Source organism: Mobula birostris, chromosome X, assembly GCF_030028105.1.
Source record: "Mobula birostris isolate sMobBir1 chromosome X, sMobBir1.hap1, whole genome shotgun sequence".
NCBI lineage: Eukaryota > Metazoa > Chordata > Chondrichthyes > Myliobatiformes > Myliobatidae > Mobula > Mobula birostris.
In genome coordinates, this window is record NC_092402.1 from 39,554,917 (window position 1) to 39,577,868 (window position 22,952).

Consider the following 22,952-nt stretch of genomic DNA (forward strand, 5'->3'; position numbering starts at 1 on the left):
TAGACAATGGAGATTCCCTCAAACTGTTACCTGACATCAGCTGATTGGGAAAAGAAAAAAGCCACATCAGAGATCACTGGATCCTTGTTGGCAGCCTTAAAGTAACAAACAAGCTCCATTTAGGCTACCAGCCAAAAATCTGTCAGGGTAAATGCAGCCATGTTCTGACAGATTTCCATGCAGGGAATTCTGAAGACCAGATGGGGAAACTGATTGTCAAAGGAATATAGATGTCCGATCTTAAAACTTTGTCATCTTGGTGTTTAAAATAAACTGGTCATGCCAGCTGTTGTATGCAGCATTTGTCTTTAATATACTGTATAATATGGTAACTAATGTACTTATATAAACAATCTCCTTTGGCAACTGTTAGGGATATCAGCACGCTGCATATTGCACCTGATCTTATTCATGATGCATTGCTGATTTAGTTTCTCACTTTGTAGGTAATTGCTACCAATATTAAAAATGTATGTGGTTTAGTGTTCGGGGATTTCCATCAGATAGTGAAAGGACAGCAAGGGAAGGAAACAAAAACAACTAAACCAATATCTATGATTTTTTTCCTTTTGTGAGATTTAGTCGTCAGTGGGTTGTATTTATTGAAGACTTCCATGGAACAGAGCATCTTATAACAGTTAAAAGATGTGTTTCTTCTGGAGGTGCAAGAAATCCTGTGTAATCAATGATGAAGGTGAAAAGGGAATTAAAAGATAAACCCTGAATGTAGAAATCTAAAGTTAAGGTTGGGGGTACTGGAATCATTCAGATAAGGGAAATATTGACCATTGATTAAAATAATGATATTCCTATATCATTATAGGAAGAGGGAAGAATTAAAGTCATGAAATAGCCAAAATGCTGCTTATCACTGCTCACACTTAAATTATGTCCAGTCAAGTTATTAAAAATTAAACAAAATTTAAAAATTTCTCTTTAGGGAGAATACTCTATGAAACTCACCTTTTAGAACATTAAAGATTTAGTTGAGCAATAATACTGATAGCTACTTGGGATTGTGTAGGTTGTATTAATTTACTACATCTAAAGATTCAGATTCATCATTTTTTTTAAAAAAATTCAGATGTTGGAAATCTGAAATTAAGATCAAATGTAGATATTCAAACGTATTAAGAAACATTTGTGGAGAGAGAAAAATATGAGTTAATATTCAATGTTGATGAGCTCCTATCAGAAGGCTCTAATACTAATTTTTTAGTGGAAGGTCATCATGACTTGAACAAATTTACAACGCAATAGACTATTCTGTCATCAAAAGTGAATTAGCCAAATCCCATCTTTTGAAATAGGTTTGTAACCCATTGAGTCATGGCTCTTCACATCCAAATACTTCTTCAGTGTGATGTCTTCTGCCACCCCTGTTAACCTCAAGTGAATAATCTTCTGATCCTTCTACTATTTATTTAAAATCTATGACTCACTGTTTTTGACACCTCTAAACAAGGACAATCAGCATGGCTTTGTGCTTGGCAAGCCAATCTTACCAATTTGAGTTTTTCAAGGTGGTGACAAAGGTGATTGAAGGTTGAGTATGGATGTTGTCTACAAGGTCCCTCATGAGAGGCTCATCCAGGAGATTAAGGTGGATAGGATCTACAGTGAACTAGCTGTTTGAGTCAGAATTGGCTTATTCACAGAAGACAAGATAGCAGTTGATGGGACTTCTGGTTGGAGGTCTTTGACTAGTGGCGATCTGAGAAATTCATTCTGGGACTTCTGTTCTTTATTACCTAGATAAATGTCTTGATGAATATATAAATGGGTGGCTTAGTAAGTTTGCAGACAATGTGAAGACTTGTGGTGTGCACAAAGTAGAATACGGGCAACAGATATGGCAGGATATGGGCAGAGAAGTGGCAGATGGGAGTTTAACTCAGTCAAATGTGAAGTGTACTTTTGGGAGATCAGATATAAAGAGACAGTATGCTGTTAATGGCAAGACCCTGAACAGTGAGGTGCAGAGATCTTGGGGTCCTGAAAGTGGCTACTGAGGTTGATTGGGTGATAATGAAGGCATATGGCACAGTTGCCTTTATTAGTTAAAGCACTGAGTCTCAAGAGTTGGGAAGTTGTGTTGCAGCTTTATAAAACTCTAGTTCTGCTGCTTCTGGAGTATTGCATTCAGTTCTGGCCACTATTATAAGAAAGTTGCTTTAGAGAGAGTGTGGAAGAGATTTACCAGAATGCTGCTCATTGAAGGGCATGTGCTAAAAGGAGACTCCGGAAAAACCTGCATTCTTTTCTCTGGACTGGTGGAAGCTGAGGGGAGATCTGATGAAGGTTTATAAGATTGAGAGGTGTAGACAGCCAGTATCTTTTTCCCATGGTTGAAATGTCTAATAAATGTCAGTGCGGGCACTTGGAGTGGTGATGGAGGCATTCAGGAGGCTTTCATATAGGCACATGACTGTGCAGGATATGGACAATGTGTAGTCAAGGGAATATTTAGTTGGGCTTTTCATTACTATTGTAATTAGTTCAGTGCATTGTGGACCAAATGGCCTGTTCCTGTGCTCTACTCTTCTGTGTTCTAATTTGCTGATGACTGTTGGCCTGTAATTGATATATGCTTTACTTTTTAAGCAATAATCCAACATCAGCAGTCTTCCAATCCTCTGGACCACATCAACCTCCGGGCAGCATTGAAAATTGCAGTCAAAGCATCTGCAATTTTATCCCATGCTACTTTTAGTAGTCGGGATGTGTTTTTAATCCATTTTCAAATATGCTCAAATGCTCAGTGCTTCCACTTGTTTCTCCCATCAAGTATCTCCACTTGCTCACCTTGGATATGGCATTAACTTCAACCCTTTTGTTTATGAAGATGCGGGGTGGGGGATATATTTTATGAACTTCAACCACATATTTCAGCTGCATGTACATTGATTACTATTCATGGATTTACAAGTGAAACATTAATTCTGGAGCGAAAGTGCCTTACTGAGTATTTCCAGTGTTTTGCTTCAGTGTTACATTGTCTATCCTGAAGTCAGCATTCAGATTATGACTGCTTTTGGCTATATGAATGTATGGTTGAATGATAATGAAACTTGAACTTGAAATGATCGATAATCCAACTCTGTTTGACTGCAGAAGCTGAAAACGTGTCTGATTATGGCAGTGATGCCAGCCATACAGGTGATCCCTTCTCTCCAGAGTGTGAATTTCTCACCACACAGGTAAGATGTTAATTTTTATCTTGTGATCTGTTAAAATTTCATTTTTACATAATTTCAGCAAATATTACCAATTTATTGCAAAACGTTTTCTTAATAGTTGAATTTTTACATTTTGTCCTTTCAACTTTGCATTTTGCTTAATTTACATTTGTTTACTTACAACTACAGAATTCAACAATACTTCTGTTAGACAAATGATATTTACCAAAAAAAAATTGACGTTCTCCAAATGTTGTAGAGAAAGACTGCATTGCATAAAGGTTCTGGTGACATTTTTCTTTTATCTTTTTAAGTACCTAAGCCTGAAAGGTGTTTGGCTGGGAAGGAACCTCTGGAATAAAGTTAGTTCGTTGATCTAGTTGCTTTTTTTCTCCCTATCTATTTCTGCCTAACAACGTGTTCTATAAAGCAACATTTTAAATAAGTTACATTCACTAGCAAATAATTCACTATCTGACCTTTAGAAATTCAGTGGTTCAGTAAGTGGTTTACCAGTTGATGTTTCCCAAAGCCCAGGTTCCTGCATTCCCTTTTAAAATTTAGAGGTTCATTTGGAAATTTGTTTTAATACTGTATTAAATCTTTATTATAATGCTTATATAATTGAAATAAAATTGTTAGTATATTAACATGAATAACATCCAACAGTCTGAAATCATTGCGGGTCTGGCATCACCAAAGTCCTGAGCATGCTTCATTATCAGAATTATATTGTATTTTAGAACCATTTTCAAATGAATTTTATCTTTCTATCCATGCTGACCAGAAGGTATTGGGTAAGATTGTGCTGACCCAGGACCATTGCCCAGAATTGTCATCCACGCTTGTGCCCTCTGCATCTTCCCATGTATGTCACTTGCCCTTCAGTCTGTTGGATCCAGTCACAAATCCTCCAAGGTTTTTGCAAGTGATGCATATCATTTTGCAGTGAAGCGTATCAATGATTAAAACAGGCACTTGAAGCTTAAATTTAAAGTATGGAATGGAAGAAATGAATTACATCAAATAATTTAATTAGAGCAAAGAAACTTTCCAATATTTTAATATATCCTTTATCTGCAGACATGGATTCCCACATTGAAATCAAAAGGGCTTCAAATGCTGCAGCATCTGAGAAACTTTGCTTGTCTCCAGAATAAATGCTGGGCTCTCCTCTGTCTGAATATCATGGGTCTGGAAGCACACAACTTGAGTCCAGGACTTCATATGTATCCAGACAGGGGAAAATTTAGTGAGATTCAGTCCATTAGTTTCCACATAGGCTGTATCTGGTAACTTAATTAGTGTGCAAACTTAAAGCACACGGTATTGGGGGTATGGTATTGATGTGGATAGAGAATTGGTTGGCAGACAGGAAGCAAAGAGTGGGAATAAAGGAGATCTTTTCAGAATGGCAGGCAGTGACTAGTGGGGTACCGCAAGGCTCTGTGCTGGGACCCTAGTTGTTTACAATATATATTAATGACTTAGACGAGGGAATTAAATGCAGCATCTCCAAGTCTGCGGATGACACGAAGCTGGGCGGCAGCGAGGAGGATGCTAAAAGGATGCAGGGTGACTTGGATAGGTTAGGTGAGTGGGCAAATTCATGGCAGATGCAATTTAATGTCGATAAATGTGAGGTTATCCACTTTGGTGGCAAGAACAGGAAAACAGATTATTATCTGAATGGTGGCCAATTAGGAAAAGGGGAGGTGCAACAAGACCTGGGTGTCATGATACACCAGTCATTGAAAGTGGGCATGCAGGTACAGCAGGCGGTGAAAAAGGCGAATGGTATGCTGGCATTCATAGCAAGAAGATTCGAGTACAGGAGCAGGGAGGTACTACTGCAGTTGTACAAGGCCTTGGTGAGACCACACCTGGAGTATTGTGTGCAGTTTTGGTCCCCTAATCTGAGGAAAGACATTCTTGCCATAGAGGGAGTACAAAGAAGGTTCACCAGATTGATTCCTGGGATGGCAGGACTTTCATATGATGAAAGACTGGATCGACTAGGCTTATACTCTCTGGAATTTAGAAGATTGAGGGGGGATCTTATTGAAACGTATAAAATCCTAAAGGGATTGGACAGGCTAGATGCAGGAAGATTGTTTCCGATGTTGAGGAAGTCCAGAACGAGGGGTCACAGTTTGAGGATAAAGGGAAAGCCTTTTAGGACCGAGATGAGGAAAAACTTCTTCACACAGAAAGTGGTGAATCTGTGGAATTCTCTGCCACAGGAAACAGTTGAGGTCAGTTCATTGGCTATATTTAAGAGGGAGTTAGATATGGTCCTTGTGGCTAAAGGGATCAGGGGGTATGGAGAGAAGGCAGGTACAGGGTTCTGAGTTGGATGATCAGCCATGATCGTACTGAATGGCGGTGCAGGCTCAAAGGGCCAAATGGCCTACTGCTGCATCTATTTTCTATGTTTCTAACTCTAGTAGCTGTTACTCATGAACATTCATAACTCAATGCCAGCAGGCTACCTCGCTAGAGATAGTAATGATCTCTGCATACAGTTGTTCAAAATCTGACCTGTATCTATGCCATGTCATTCTTCCTTTGTTGCGCTGAGTGTACATATTTCAATGTCTTCTCATATATTCTCATAATGGGTCCTAAACCAAACTGATGCGCTTGGGTTAGCTTTATGGTGCCTTTCCCACCATACACAGCAGAATATTCCATTTCTTTAGTAATGGGGATATGTAAATGTATATTATGTTTAAGGTAGATATTTGTTTATTTTGTAATGATTGTAACTGTATTGTGGGGTGCAATATATTCTAATCAGTGTGTGCTCTTAAATTAACTTTGTGGGTAATTTAAAGATGGTATGTCCTGGTGTCTCAATAAACGAGGTTCATTGCCCTCAGTATGGGAGAGAAATAGGAGCTGCCAGGAGTTCGTACTGGCTTCTACAGAGTTGTTGTTGTGTTTTCTGGTAGATATATTTTTGTAAATGTGCACTTTTATTTTCACTGATTTTTGTAATTTTGACTTTTGATCCACCTAATACACCCTTGCATTAAAAGTGCTAAGCGACTCCAGCCATTTTTCCTGTGGTCCCTCACATGTAACAAATTACATCCTGAATCACTCCTTCCGTTACCTGGTACATTGGGCAAAACTTCTGCACCTTAAGACCATAAGACGTAGAAGCAGAATTAGGCCATTCAACCTATCGAGGCTGCTCGCCATTCCATCATGGCTGATCCTGGATCCCACTCAACCCCATAAATCTGTCTTCTCGCTATAACCTTTGACGCCCTGACCAATCAGGAAACTTAATCAATTTTTGCTTTAAATATACCCATGTTCATGGCCTCCACAGCTGTCAGTGATAGAGCATTCCACAGATTCACTACTCTAGCTAAAAAAAATTCCTCTTTACCTCTGTTCTAAAGGGTCGCCTATCAATTTTGAGGCTGTGCCCTTTAGTTCTGGGCACCCCCACCATAGGAAGCATCCTCTCCACATCCACTCTATCGAGTCCTTTCAACATTTGGTAAGTTTCAATGAGGAATTCTTTTCCCCCACCCCCTGGCATTCTTCTAAATTCCAGTGAGTATAGGTCCAAAGCTGCCAAGCACTTCTCATATGTTAACCCAGAATCTTCCTCGTGAACCTCCTCTGTACTCTCTCCAATGACAACCTCCTTTTTTCTACCCATGTCATTGGTATCAATATGTACCACGAATTCTGGCTGATTGCCCTCCCATTTCAGGATATTGTGGATGTGTTCGATAACAGTGAAAACCCTGGCATCTGGGAGGCAAACTACCATATATGTTTCTTTTTCACATCCACAGAGTCGCCTATCTGTCCCCCTAACTATAGAGTCCCCTATTACTGCTACCACCCTCTTCCGCTCTTCCGTTCCCTACCCTTCTGAGCCACAGGGCCAGACATGGCATGGCAGAGGCATGGTCGCTGTTGTTTCCCCCAGGTAGGTCATTCCCCCAACAATACTTAAGTTGGGGGGGGGGAGGTGGCCCCACAGGGGTGCTCTCCACTATATGACGTTCTCCCCTCCCTCTCCTGGCAGTCACCTATTTATCTGTCTCCTGTAGCCTTGGGGTGACTACCTCCCTGTAACTTGGGTCTCTCACCACCTCACTTTCCCTAAGAAGCCAAAGGTCATCGAGCTACAGCTCCAGTTCCCTAACATGGTCTCTAAGGAGCTGCATCTCAATGCACCTGGTGCAGATTTGGCCATCAGAGAGGCTGGAAGTCCCACATCTGACACCCAGAACAGAACACTGGCCCTGCAGATATACCCTCTATTCTTTCAAGAGTTAAAAATGAAGAAATAAACTTGCCTACTTACCTCACCTCCCCTGTTCTCACGTAAGCCTGTTGAGCCAAAGCTTTACCACTCTGACAACCACTCCACTAGACAGTACTTCTCTTTATGGAGACTGGATTTTTCAAAACCCTCTCTGGAACTATGTAGGAGTGCTTCTGATGCGTCTGTGCCACTGTCCAATCAAATACTCCTGCTAACAACTAGCTGCTTTTTTTTTTGCTCTGGGCCTGGGTGGCAATGCTTCTACTGTGTCTGCTTTGCTGTCCAATCAAACCTTATGTTATAGTGGTTAATTCAGGACAGATGGGTGGGGGGGGAGGTGGGTATTTGATTGATACACACTACTTTCTGTAGGGATCACACCCTCTGATTCCCTTGTCTATTTGTCCCTCCCAACTAATCTCCCTCCTGGTATTTATCCCTGCAAGTGGCCGAAGTGCTACACCTGCCCATTCACCACCTCCCTAATCTCCATTCAGAGCTCCAAACAGTCCTTCCAGGTGAGGCAACAGTTCACCCATGAACCTGCCGGGGTCATCCATTGTGTCCGGTGCTCCCAATGCAACCTCCTCTACATTGGTGACACCCATCGTAAATTTGGGTACCACTTTGTCACGCACCTCCACTCAATCTGTCAAAAGTGGAAAAGTGGCCGAACATTTTAATTCCAATTCCCGTTCCATCATGTCAGTCCCTGGCCTGATGGCATGAACATCAACTTCCCCTTGTTGAAAAAAAAATCCCTCTCTTCTTCTATTCCCCACTCTGGCTTCTTGCCTCTTCTCACCTGCCTATTGCCTGGTATCCCTTCCCTTTCTCCTATGATCCATTCTCTTCTATTAGATTCCTTCCTCAACAGCCCTTGCCTTTCCCACCTGTCTGGCTTCACTTATCACCTTCCAGCTATCATCCTCCTTGTTTTCTCTCTCTCTCTCTCCCCCCCCCCCCCCCAACAACGTTTTCTGGCGTCTTTCCCCTTCCTTTGCAGTCCAAGTGAAGGTTCTTGACTGTTTGTTCATTTCAATGGATGCTGCCTGATCTGCTGAGTTACAGCATGTTGTGTGTTTTGCATTTGATTGATAGCACAGATAATACGCTATGGAAAGAGGCCTTTCAGCCCAGCTTGTCCATGTTGACCAAAACACACATACACTCGTCTCATTTAGCTCATCTCTCTCTCCTGATGTATTTTAAGTGTGATCATTGCATCCGTCTCAAATGTTTCCCTTGACAACCTGCACCACACCCACTATTTTTTTGCACAAACCTCCATGGGCTGCACCCATCCCAAACCCATGCCTCCAGTCCCCAACTGCCCAATTTGATCAGAAGAAGAAGAAGAAGAATGGGCCTTAACTCGGCAGTGGAGTTATCGGGGCACTGTCTTTTTGACGGTGTTTCCGTAGCAAGCTATTCTTGTTTTTACGAGGCCGAGTTGCTGGCTCGATGCTCAACTCGACGCTCAACCCGACTTGGATTTGAATTTGGGAACCTTCGCTCTGGAGTCCGGCATTGATATTATTGCGCCACCAAACGGGACAACTTGATCAGAATTTGAGCATAATTCTTCTGTAGCTCCTACCTGATCCACTGAGTTTATCCAGTATTTTGTGTGATCCAATTCTCTAGCATCTTCATTCTCTCATGTATCTGAGTATATTTCTTCAGTCTTTTGAATGATTAACAAATAGATTTAAATGTTTTAACAAAATTCTGTTATTTTGCTAGTTAATAAGTCAGGTGCACAGGTGGCCTTAGTACAGGTTTCCCCCGCCATCCGAAGGTAGAGCGTTCCTATGAAACGGTTCGTAAGCCGAAATGTCGTAAAGCGAAGAAGCAATTACCATTTATTTATATGGGGAAAATTTGTGAGCGTTCGCAGACCCAAAAATAACCTGCCAAATAACACATAAAACATATAGTACACACAGTAACATATAGTAAAAGCAGGAATGATATGATAAGTACACAGCCTATATAAAGTAGAAATACTTTTCCACAATCATTACTGAACGATTTCCGTAGCGAAAATCTCACGCAAGCGCCGTCAGCAGAAAATCTCACGCAAGCGCTGTTGGCAAAAATACGGCGCAAGCGCTCTCCAGTAACCTTTAAGCTATGAAGCTGCCAAATCATACCAAATAACACGTAAAAATACACAGCCTATATAAAGTAGAAATAATGTATGTACAGTGTAGTATCACTTACTGGAATCGGGAAGACAGCGCTGAGCACACGGATGCTGGTGTGTTAGACTGAGTCATCGCAGGTTGGGTGGTGCAGTGGCCCCCACCTTCCAGGCCACCGAGCCATACATTGCCGCGAAACAAACATGCTAATTAATTAGCATGTTTGTTTCGGCTTTTTTCTTAAAGATGTGCTGTGTGCAGCGGTAGCCGGGAGGCACACAGCATATCTTTAAGAAAAAAGCCAAAACAAACATGCTAATTAATTACGTGTCGGCGGCACCTAATTAATTAGCATGTTTGTTTCCACTTTTTTCTTAAAGATGTGCTGTGTGCCTCCCAGCTACCGTTGCTTTCTCCGTGAATCGGTATCTGTTCATGGCCTGAGCGTTGGGGTGGTGGGACAGTGGGGTGTCATCTCATCATCTGTTTCCATTAGAGCAGGCAGCTCATCTTCTCCTATGACTGCTCGCCTCGAGGTGGAGGTTTGTCATCTGCTGTGGCTGATGTGGAAGGCTTGCTTGACTGCTGAGCCTCGTGCATTTTTCTATCACACAGTTCTTTGTAAGGACTCAAACCATCCTGCAAATATCCCTCTAAACCGATGTACCCTTTCAAAATTAAAGTCGTACTTTATCATTACTCATTTACTTTTTTCTTCCAATTGCATCAACTCTTCATCTGTCAGTTCTTGGTCATGGGATGCCAAAACCTCTTCAACATCATGTTCGTCAGCTTCTACAAGCCAAACTCACTTTGTCCTTACTTCGTTCACCACGATCAAAACGCTTAATTATGTCTAGTTTTACTGTAAGTGTAACACCTTTACAAGCTCTTTTAGGCTTTTCCGATACCATAGTACTCATCTTGCAAACGGCTGCTCGCAAGCACGTGTTAAAGTAATGCCGTTCCGAATCTGGGGAGAGCTGCTGCTCGGGGCGCACGCTGCCTTTTATCGCGCGCTGATTTTTTTTTTCGTAACAGTGAAAACACCTTCTGAAAGCGAAAACAGGGTACTAATGTAGGTCTTTTGTAACAGTGAGGTTTTGTAAAGCGAATATTCGAAAAGTGGGGGACACCTGTATTTAAGTAGTTTTTTTTAGTTATTTTGTATGTTTTTAGGAGTAGAAATCTCACTACATTTCTGTTTGTTACTAATGAATACAAAATAAATTTTGCGTGGAATTCAATGCAGAACAGTTCAGATGTAGCACTGGCAATGGTGATGTAGTTACTGAGTTTGCTATCCCTCAAGGGATGTATTTATGAAATAGAAGTAAAAGGGCATTTTGATGATGTTAGATGAAGGGCTGAAAACGGACTTGTGGAGCATAATTTGTATGGACCGCTTGGAGCTAAAGAGCTATTTTGTGCTACAAGCCCTAATTTGCTCATTATTAACCAGTTGATAAATGTATAACTGTGTAACTATTCTTCTGGAATACTCTAGAACATACTATGCCACAAGGTAGCTTTAAACCATACAAAGGACACGATTTCTGATCATCGTCAATGCAATTAGGAATTGAGAACAAGATGTCATAATTATACATTAGTCCTGACTAAGGGGTTCCTGCTTCAAATTGCAATGGAAAAACTGTCTTGAACTTCAGTTAAAGATAGAATCGGACTTAACTGAAATGGGCAAATTAACAGAGCTGAAATTATAGAGTAGAAAATAATCACAAATTCGGTAAACTGTGCTGATATCGGTAATTGAGTCGGATTGGGTTATTTCCTGTTTTTTGTTTTTTTTTAAGACCATGACCTGTAATACTTTTGGTCTGTTGAAGTCATGGAATTTGAAATAGGAAAGCCTAGGAGAGTCTGGGCTCAGTGAATGCAAATAGAGAGATGAGTTTAAGATTATCAGATGTCTTTCTGATTTTAGAAATGTAAACTTCGTAGCATGTTTGTCTTTGTTTATAGGAATATTTCTGCATTGCTTTGACTGCAAACATTTAGCATTCCTGGGACTGGGCTTCATGTGGAAATATGTTGAGAATTTGACTGCTGATATTGTAGAGGGTTTTCAGGAATTAGGTTTATAGCTGCAAGTGAATCTCTATATATATTTTGGAAGCCAATTCTTTCAACTAATATCAAATTTAAATGATGAAATTTATTGCTGTCCCACAGGGGGCATGCCCTATTCTGATGGTTGAAAGTTGCTTCCGTTGAGATTGGTTAGCTTAGTTTAGTTTAGAAACTGCAGCTACTTTTCACATTGGCCAGCTGCCTGGTGTCCAGTTTCAAATATCGTGGATATATAAAATAGCACGTGGAAGGGGTTTGCTCTCTTCTTCCTTTGTTTAAGGCAAGATGATTGGGAAGGTGTGCTCTGCATACACTTTTAACTAAGTATGTTTGTTGAATATTCAACTTTGTAGTGTCTGTAATTTGGGGAACATGAATGTTTGGTTGAATGTTTACTGTTTGTAAATAAGTGATTAATGTACCTATTCAAAGTCAGTGCGCTTCCTGTCTCACTTGCCAGACCCACAAACCTGATTCACCATTACAGTTGCCGCAGTAATCTCAGATTGCACTGTTTACCAAAATGCAAAACCTAAAATACTAATAAGGCTTTGGCTTTGGGATTGGAGGCAATATCTTTCCATGCAACAAATCAATGGGATGGAATACAAGAACAGCTATCTGAGGCAACATCCTGGTTAAAACAAATTTGCATAAATAAAACTGGAATCAAGTAATTTACTGTCATGCGGAACATAGTTTCTGAAACTAGAGCATTGTAATGTTTGTGGAATTGAACTGGTCAGGGTTCAAAGTAAAATTTATTATCAGAGTACATGTCACCACGTACAACCCTGAGATTCTTTTAGAATAATGTAAGCTGCTGTATTGAATGAGTGGCCACGAATTATTGCTACATTGCCTTGCTTTTTGAAGAGTGAAAGCAATTTTCCAGAGAAACCTGATCTACAACTTTTCGTATCATTTCTGATGTTAAGTTGTATAGAGCCTGCTATGGTTAATTTGTATGTGACTGGTTAGGAGTGAGCTCCCATGTAGTAAATGTACATATCTAATTGGGTTACTTCATGTTGTTATTTAGTGCCACTAAGAATTTTTGTTTTGGTGAATATTTAATTTTTAAAATATTTCTATTAGTGCCATGGTAGTATTGTTTAAAAATATTATGGAAATTGTACATAAAAGTAACTTTAAAATGCAATGTCTATTGCACTGTACAAAATATTTTAAAGTTAAAATTAAGCTTCATTTAGCGCACTGTTTTCAATTAGTACAGTTCATATTTCAATTTGAAATGTTATTTTTCCAACCAACCCCCATACTTCCCAAGCAAAAGAATGTAATGCAGAATAACATAAAGAAACTTGAGCATGAAATGGCCATCCTTGAAGCAGTCCTGGATCAACATGGCAGCCTGGCCACTGAATACTTACACTCAATGAACCACCGAGAAGATTGTCCACAGAACCTTCAACATGAAGAGAAAATAAACAGTTTGTTGATAGAAAAGGGTAAAGTTCTTAAAATATAAATAAAACCAAAAATGTGGCAGATACTGAGTTTTATTAGAGATTGTATTTTTGTCTTGTTCCTTATTTCTGATATTCAACTTGCATAAATATTAACTGGTTAAAAAAAGGCTTATGAATTTAACTCAGCAAAAATCCATAGTCTTAATAAAAGAAAAATCTGAAGATTGCTAGGAAATTTGTTCAGAGAACTTTTTGTTTTATGGAATGGAAGATTGATTGCTTTAGATGTAATGTTTAATTCACACCAATGTCCAAATTTGAAAATTCAGCTTTCCGAGATCTGAAACCAAAGAAGTTTTAAGGTGCATGTCATTACTCTTTATCTAATCTGCTGAATGTGCTTCATTTATTTTCAATAGTTTCATTATTGCTTCAAGATAAAAGCAATCATGTGCATGATAGTAGAAAGATTGAACATAATACAATTAAGCACTATTCATTATGCTTAGACGCTAGTTAAATTGAAATTTTGCTTCACAGAATAGAATTTAAGCATAGTTTAGACACTGTACTCTTCAGTTAAACTGCAGCTTCTTGATGTCATTTTCATTTGCTCTAATAAAGATTACAGCTGACTCAGCAAAACTGAAAAGAAGGATATACTGTAATGATCAAGTTTATAAATTGAAGTTCCAGGGATCAGCTTAGCACTTGACATATTTCTGGGACTTCATTATTTTTAAAAAATATGCATAAGTGTATTTTGGAATAACTTCAAGAAATCTCTAATGATCAGTTCTGACATTTAAATCTATCCCATAAATCATAGATATCTGAAGCAATCACATTTTCTGTGTTCACCTTTGAAGTAATCTGAAGTCAAAGTTGCAGACAATATTCTGGATCATAAAGGGCCCTCTCTTTTTTAAAAGAAAGATACAGGAAGTGTTTGAATTTCCTTATTCCTTAAGTGCATTAGTGGGCCTGAATTTGGGCAGGGCAGGTTGATTTAATTGGAGATGTATGCAAAACCAGAATGTACTAAAGGTCAGGGCGTTCTCATTATATAATGGAAGTGAGAAATTTAATATTTCCTTAGGTTGAAACTAAGTCATTGAGTATGTTTCATTGGAATGTAAAGTATTTTGATTCACCTCAAACATTCTGAAAGAAGTTGACAGGTTCAGTGGTGAGAAGCTGTTTCATGAAGCTAGTGAGTCTAACAAGGAAGCATATTCTCACAATATGATCTTGAACTGAAATCAAATATTTTTTAGTATTTCCTCCTTTTCTATTCCCAAGAGCTACAAGTGTTCAGTCATTGAGTATATGTAAGGATGCTCCTGTACTTTTAGATGAAGGGAGTCGTGAGATTGGACATTAAATGGACTTCAGGCACTGGATCTTCTTGATAAGAGGTCAAGTCGCTTGTTATCGGTACTACTTATACAAGACACTAGAGGAAAATGCCCTGCTCTGCACTCCAATCTTCAAATGTATCTGATCTGCTGTTGTTGAGTTTTCACTACTTGGTTGTATATGCAGTGAATAAACCAATTAGATCAATTTATTATATACTCTCTTCCCCTATGTTATAAAGTGACTGTCTGCTGGATATAGTGCTGTAGCTGTTATTTGCCCTCCAGTACTTTTGTCTGAATGAACACTGAGTGTGAGTCACAGGAAGTTTATATGATTTTCAATCATCAGGAGATTACATCCACATATGCACCTGCACTTGCCCGGTGGCCTTTTCAGATTCTAATAACGTATTGAGTATCATTTCTTTATACAACTGGTGTCATTTAGTTCTTCTCTAAATATTCTGCACAAGAGTCAAGCAGATGTTTAGTTGATGAATATACTAATACATAACACTTGTATAATTTCAGATAACTTCCATCTGGAATCAATTATATTATTACAAGCAGATAAATTGTGCATGTGGTTTTGGCTCTACCCTTGCCATCATTTGGAGAATCACAAGTTTATCTTGTCTATGTCCACAAATACATGATTTGATTAGTGTGTTCTTATAATTGTTTACAAAATGTAGTTTCAGCAAGGTTCTCTTACTGACAAAACTGGCTTTAAGAAAGCAAATGCGATGGTTTAGTATTGGGCAATTCTAACACAAGACATCTGATTCAAAATTAGCAGTTTCTTTGAGGAAGGATGTTCCTTTCAAAATTGTTTTTTGATTATGAAAGATAAATTTTAAAGTAGTTTGTTCAATTTTAATAAGTTGTTTTTAGAATTATTATTTTTGAGTCATGTCATTGAAAGGATACAATTTGAGAGTATATAGGAAACACTTATTTAAATGGCTTCATCCAGTGCTTAGCAAGATCCTGCAACTTTTGGAATAACTCATTCCCATTTTGTTTATCTCTCCTGGCTCTATCCCCAACCTCTCCAACCACCTAGTTTTAATTTTTTGTAGCTTCATGCATTCAATATTTTCACAATATAATTTATTTGTTCTGGCACCTCATTGCTTTTTCATAATCTGCACTTAATGCACATTGTTGGCTTGCTACTTTAAAGTAGCATGTGTATTTCAGGTATTAGCATTCTGATGAGGGTTCAAATCCTCTTGCGTTGCTTAAGTGTTTTTCTTTATCTTACAACACCTTCATTTCATCAGACAGTGGATGATTTTGACAAGATGATGGTGAAATGTAAAGGCACTAAATCCTGTGGAAGATGTAAACTAAAGAATGAGCATGGAAATGCTTTATGGATGGCAGTGAAACCACGTAACTTTTCAGATAAACCTTCATAAACCATTGGCGGTATTAAGGGATGTATTTCATTGGATCAGTTCAGTGAATCTGTCTTGAAGAGAAATTATTTAAGTAACAAATCCAAAATTATGTTATTATCTAAACTGTCAGATATCAGAACATTGAAGTGAAGTATCTGTTTGCATTTTGAAACTTGAATATATATGTGGAAAAATGTATAATTGCAAACTCATTGTTATGTTAACAGTTACTCCTGCCTGTCCGCTAGATGATGCTGAGATTTTGCGGACCCAATCAAAATGTCTTCCGGTAACTGAGGCCTTAAGACCGCAACAACAGCTAAACACGAGCATAACCTTTACACATGGTAATAAGGAGAAGACTAACTGGTAAGGTTCCAGCTTACAAAATTATATAATAGTACTGTTTTAAATTTTCATGTTTTTGATTAAAGGAACAACTTACAAGCATTGAATTTTCAAGGTTTAATGTAAATGTTCCCTTTTCTGTCTGCCCCACTGTTCTTAATGTAACATCAGTGCCTGTAGCCTTTTCCTGTACTCTAACCTTTTTTTAGTTATATGTAAATAAGTGATACTTCTGAAGTTTGCTTTCGACAAAGGTGGATCAAATCATAACCATTGTGGGAGTAGGTGCTTCAAATGTTGATTGGAATTTGATCCTGCCATTGGTATTCAAGTAGCAATTATAGACATTTTTATTCTCACCAGATGCAGACCAATATTGAAAGCTACTGAATTTGAATGATTGCTGCTTATTATCCCATTTCAACAAAATTTGTTTCTTAAAAATAAGTGTCCTGTGTCAGTAGTGGGTTGGCTGCTGTTTGACCAAGGTTTGATTTAAAATTTGCAGAAACTGCTCAAAATGTTAACTATTAGAGTGAAATAAAAAGAGTAAATTCAACTAATCCCCAATGATAAAATGCTAAAAATTCACAGCAAATGTTCAGCATCTGGAAAAAGCTCAATATATAGGGTTAATTGTGGAGTTAATGTGGTTAATTGAATGGTGGTTCTGTTATCTCCTTATCATGGTTATTGGTTTTAGTCTCAAAGATGCTGGTAGCAGTACTTCATGATATGTGTCAGTCAGTTTGCTGTGGTATTGCAGAGAATATATTTGGGTTTAAAAAATATATATTTTTTCATATTAATGTGTTCCTTTTGTCCTGGGAATAACAATGAGTACACAAATGTTGTGTCTAATTTGTATTAATTTTCTCTGCACAAATTTCAACATTTTCAACTTTTTCTTCTGCCCAGCCCAAAATCTTTAATGGATTTGGAAATTGGACAAATACCAGAGGGATTTCAAGAAATGAATTGCTTGCTCCATCAATGCCAATTTAAAGCAAGCTCTCAAAGGGAAATGAAGGAGCCTTCAATTGCAGAAAGAGAAAAAGAAATAAAAGATCAAGCAGACTTGGAGAGTGAAGGTATTTCTCATATAAGATATCATGAAGAATCACAACATTCATGATCGGCAAAAGCAAGACAACCACAGAGCACTTGGTAAAGCCAGTAAATGTTCTGCCTGGGAGTGAAGCAAATTGGCTTGGTCTAAGTGCTACTACTGTCTTATTCACAAGAACATCTGAGCTGTAAATTTTGATCTAACTTGGGTGTCTAGGTATTTCGAGCAAAGGAAGCTCGTGGGCAATAAATGGTGCTATGCTATGAGCTGGGCCTGTTTAAACATCTACTTAATTCTATGATCTAATGGACATAATTTTCACAATAAACATGCTTGCAGTTGCACTATGGGTTTAGTACTCAACAGTTAAGGTTAGCAGTTTTTTCTGATTGGTGAAAACATAGCCTGAATATGTGGATTGTATAGGTTAGCATTCAATGGGATCTTTAAGGATAGTTCTGAGAGAGTTCATATTTTCTTGATGGACATTCAGTGTCTTGTATCACAATGAAGGTGCCCACCTGTCATCCCTGTACAGTCTTCATTAGCAGCTCTTTCTCTGTCCAGTCTACTCTCCTGCCATTCCTCTAGATGGGAAATAACACAAGCAGTGTTCTTTTTCATCAGTGACTTTAAAGGTAGATAGAAGAGCAGTGTTTATTAATGGGCAAAATGAATACAGAATTTATAGGACGAGTGTTTATTTTCGCAAGGTCCCAGTTGACATGCTTCAGGAAGTCACCTTGTGTCTCTTAAATGTTCTTCATGTGCAGTGCAGCCAATCCATTTATAGCAGTAACTGAATAGTGAAATTTGAGCATAAATAATACTAGAAGCCCTCATTAGTGACTTTCTATTGCTGCTTACCTTTGGAAAAAGTTTTTTAATTGTTGCATTATCCAAAATAATGCAATTTCCTCAACCAGCTAAGGTACTGTATGTTGGATGCCTGCCTTTCGAAGTTTAATTGAAGGACATTATTCAATTTATCTCAGTTATTGTACAAAGTTCAGTATAATAGAAAAAGGAGTGGGAAATGGTTTAAGGCATGTGAATTGTTTTTCTCATAAATCCCTTTCAAATACTCTGCAGACTTGATAGTTACTTTGACAATCTTAAAGTACTAAAATGACACTTTACATCATTTATTACCTAGTCTTGCCTTCTCGGGCATTCCTTGAAGTAATGATTTCTGTAAAAGTGTCCAAATCCTGTTAGTTCTTGTGTTTAAAAACATTAACATTGTGTTTACTCTTTAAGAAAATGTTGTCAGTGATGAGAAGCTACTGAAAGACATGCTGATTCAGAAATTGGACAATAAAGGAAAGGAGGAGTGTAACTTGGTACCAGCAGGAAAAACTCCCGGTTGGCACCCCAGGATTGTGTTGCAACAAGCTCAAGGGATAGCTGGCCGTCTTAGTCTGCCACAACCTCAAAACCAGAGAACCAACAAACAAGCAATGTGCAAAGACTTCAAACAAAATAGCTCTTCTGGTGCTTCATCTCCTGTTTTCAACAAAACTTCAAACTTTACAAAGAGCACTGTCACAGCAGTTCAAAGAAAAATGTCTTTTGTGGCTTCAGGATTGAACAAACGTGAAATTGTAAGCTTAAATTATGTTGATTTTAATACTTCAGTGAAGGAACAATTAATCTCTCCAATTTAGATATCAAGCCTGTAAGAATTTTTTCACCTTCCTGTTTGTTATATTTTTAGTGCTGCCTGTTGATCAAATCTAGTGTTTACTGACAGATGAATTACTGAACCTGACCATTGGAGGGAGCTGAATTAATGGTTATCATTTAACCTGGAAATAGTTCAGTTGTCAGGTTAATTCAGCTGCTTTCACTGTTGTGCTCAGCAGTTCCCTGCAAATTTCCTCAATTAGATATTCCACAGAAACTAACTGCAGAGTGGTAACAATGTTATCGCTTGTGTAAGTAATCTAATCGGGTAGATGGAGCTCGTCAGCCTGGGAAGGCAGTCCATCTAAGAGAGGGAAAACTCTGATTTCAAATCTCCACTGCCTTGCGGCCATACCCACTCATGGGAAAGGCTTCGGGAGTAAACACTGAGGACAAAGCTGGAGCTGGGGTCCCTAAGGCAGTCCTCGTTCTGGCAACTCCCGCGATGACACTGTTGCCAAGTTGTATCGGCCCTTGCCCTTCCCTTAGACAACATCGGTGTTGTGGAGAGGGGAGACTTGCTGCATGGGCAACTGCTGGTCTTCCATACAACCTTGCCCAGGCCTGCGCCCTGGAGAGGACACTCCAGCGTCGCCTCACCACAGCGGCACAACACGGATAGACTTTCCAGGTGCAGATCCATGGTCTCGCGAGACTAACGGATGCCACCAAATAATCTAATAATTGACTTTGCCTATTTGCCAAGCTTCAACAAAATTTGATGTTTAAAATAACATTGCCAAAGTTCTGAGGAAATTTTGTATATTTTTAAATAGTGTATCTAAGCTTCAACATTGAAAATGTATATAATACAAAAATATGGAATGAAGCCCAGCGTTTTAGTAAATTGAAGTAAAATTAAAGTTAAAAGTGCTTCTGTATTAAAAATCAACTTTATTCTGCTTTCTAGAGCAACCAATTTTTTGTAGCTATATTAAGCAAATGTCAGTATAATTTACAGAAGTTGGTTATGAAAATAGTGAAGTTATTCCAGAAGTTTATTGTGTCAGATCTGATCCTGTTTTTTTCAATTAACCACATGTGCTAAACCATCTAAGGTAATATCTAGCTGTAAAAAATTGGAAGCATTTAACTCTGAGGTAAAGGCAGGAGTTAAATGCTCTACTTCCATTGAGAGTTAGAATAAATTATCCTCTACTAGGAGAGTAGTAGTGAAGGAAACAAAATGTGAACACATTCTGAGATGGGATGTATCGTCATGAACTAACTTTCTTTAGTCTTTTTCCCTTGTACAATGTGTAACTTGGATTGCTCTACTTGTTGTCCACACTACGATTGAACTGATCTATTCCAGGTAGTCACCATTATGCAAAATTCTACAGGGTCTATATAGAGCCAGTGAAATTACAAAACAATTGAAAAGTGAAAAAGGATGGGGCTTTCACTGTATTTGAAGCTTGCACATGATAACATTCCAGCTTTGCCCTTCGTGTGAAGCATATACAGTTCATCTTGGTGTAATATAACTTGTTTACTCCTGCACAGTCTGTTCTTCTCTTGCATCACCACTCTCCCAAAACAAAGTTCACTACCAAAGCTAGTGGGCCAGAGTGGAACTTGCAAGCATCTGTCATGTCTTCAGTACTGATATTTTTGCTTCTGGAGCCAACAAAAACAAGGAAACTAGTTTGAAACTTAATGTGTAAAAGCATTGAGTGTTCAAGCATTGAATATTGCTTTTGCAAATTGAGGGAAATTCTAAAACTTCACAGCTATGACATTATAATACTCCATTTTGTGCTAATGTCACTTGTGACAGGAATCTGGCTTTGATCGACTGAGAGGTAATAATTTACAAAATGCACCAGTCTTTGCGGTTAGCATTCAAAAATAAATTTGAAGTAACTGCAGTGGCCACCAGCAATTTGATCGATTTAGACTTGTCAGGATTTCCTCCCAGTTTTGATTTTTCTAAAAGAAAATCTACATTGTTAATTTAATTTTATTAGAACAATATTGTATTAAAATTTGAGGTGAATTTCAATACAAGTGCTGAAATGTTATCATCAATAAGACGAGAGGTTTGTTAGTCCCATGATTTTTTTTTCCTCCATCTCTCCCTTTGTTTGCATTCACCTGCCACAGTCTTCCAAATTGACCCCATTACCTGCTTGTCATCTTACGCCCTTTAGTCCACCAATTACCTTTTTTGCCACTCCCCTTTTCCTCCGCTGGCCCTCTCAGCTTTCAGTTCTGATGCACAGTTTCCTCCCACCGGTGCTGCTTGACCTGCTGAGATCTTCCCGCAGATTGTGTGTTGCCCCTGATTATCTTTACTTTAAAATACATGTGAACCAGATGGATCAACTTTCTTTCAAAAGAAAAATTTTTTGATTTGCTTCCATGTTTTACAGTATCAGTATGTTTTAGGATTGAATATCCTTTTGAAAAAAAAATCATTAATTGTAAAAGTAGCTAGGTTTAATTGTATAATGAAATAGTGTTTATTTTTGACATTAGTTGGTGCTGGTTCTCGAGAAATTCTATCAGTCCATTTCCCTCACTTATGTCCCTGTAACCTTTTCTCCTGCATGCCCATCAGCCCCTCTTTAATTTGCCTACTTGACTCAGTGTAATTTACAGTGACCAGCCAACCAGCTCACTTTTGAGATGGGGGAGAACACTAGAGCAAATTGGGGTAACATTCACATGTCCCAAGGAAAACAAAACATGCAGATTTCTCACACAAATTAGAAGTAAGGTACTATGATGAAGTAGCACGACCTGCTGCACTAACAAAGTAAAAGTTCACTGTGTATCTAAACTGATCTTGCTAATTTTATTACAGCAATTGGTTGAAGCTTTTGCAAGAAAAATGGGAGCTGAATTTCAGAGTAACTTTTCACCTAGTACAACTCACGTCATCATGAAAACAGGTGCAGTATTATTTTGCTAGCTTTATCTTTTCAACGATGTGGCATTCTAGATATGAAGAGAGCTAAGAATCACATTGAAAGGCATATCTGGTCCAGTTTGCCACATGGACTATTCCAGTGCTTAGCACTGCTCAGGAGCTTCCTCCGTTCTATTAATGTCCTCTGAAGCTACTCACCAATTCCTGCTTCTTTAGATGCAACAAATGTGTAAAACATTTACACATTTGATGCTTACATGGCTAAAATTAAAACCGTTTAAAAATGGGAAGAGTACATGTTGATATGAAGATTTTTTTAAGCTACTTGTTGAAATGCTTAAATTTGTCAAGATTTACATTGCAATTGTACCAAATTGAGTACCTGCAGTTTTGTTTAATTACCTATTCTCCTGGGGATCTCCGTATGTTGCCGATTTGCATGTGAAGGCAGTAAAGAGCAACTTAGCTGCTCAGATAGTTTTGTACAGTTTAATTGATGAATGTTCATTTCTGCAAACAGCTTGAAGGATTCCAATACAGGACAAATTGTAAACTAGCAATTAAAATAGAATGTATAAAAATGGAGATCTGTGAGCCAACTATATAAGAAAGTAGTAATAGCAGTAAGCCATACAGTTCCTCTAGATGACTTCACACTTAAAATAATGTTTGATCTTTGGCTTTGGCTCCATTTTCTGGCCTGTTTTTCCCCCTCTTAACACCTGTGAAGTGTGAGCAGAAAACATGATCTTGAACATCTTGAATACAGGTTTCCCCCACCATCCGAAGGTAGAGCGTTCCTATGAAACGGTTCGTAAGTCGAAATGTCGTAAAGCGAAGAAGCAAATACCATTTATTTATATGGGAAAATTTTGTGAGCGTTCGCGGACCCAAAAATAACCTACCAAATCATGCCAAATAATACATAAAACCTAAAATAACAGTAACAAAATAGTAAAAGCAGGAATGATATGATAAATACACAGCCTATATAAAGTAGAAATAGTTCTCTACAACGATTGCTTGCACAGATCTCCGTAGCGAAAATCTCATGCAA

General features: G+C 38.4%; 1 protein-coding gene across 10 annotated transcripts in view; it reads left to right on the forward strand.

Moving 5' to 3' along the window:
• Positions 1-22,952, forward strand: part of LOC140191727 (breast cancer type 1 susceptibility protein homolog) — a 200,395-nt gene that overhangs the window by 33,494 nt on the left and 143,949 nt on the right. For all 10 annotated transcript variants that reach the window (XM_072249421.1, XM_072249418.1, XM_072249419.1 and 7 more), the window contains 6 exons: positions 3,115-3,200; positions 13,009-13,189; positions 16,145-16,286; positions 17,184-17,356; positions 18,595-18,938; positions 21,830-21,917. In XM_072249421.1, the coding sequence (XP_072105522.1) occupies positions 3,115-3,200; positions 13,009-13,189; positions 16,145-16,286; positions 17,184-17,356; positions 18,595-18,938; positions 21,830-21,917 (1,014 nt within the window). The remainder of the gene's footprint in view (positions 1-3,114; positions 3,201-13,008; positions 13,190-16,144; positions 16,287-17,183; positions 17,357-18,594; positions 18,939-21,829; positions 21,918-22,952) is intronic.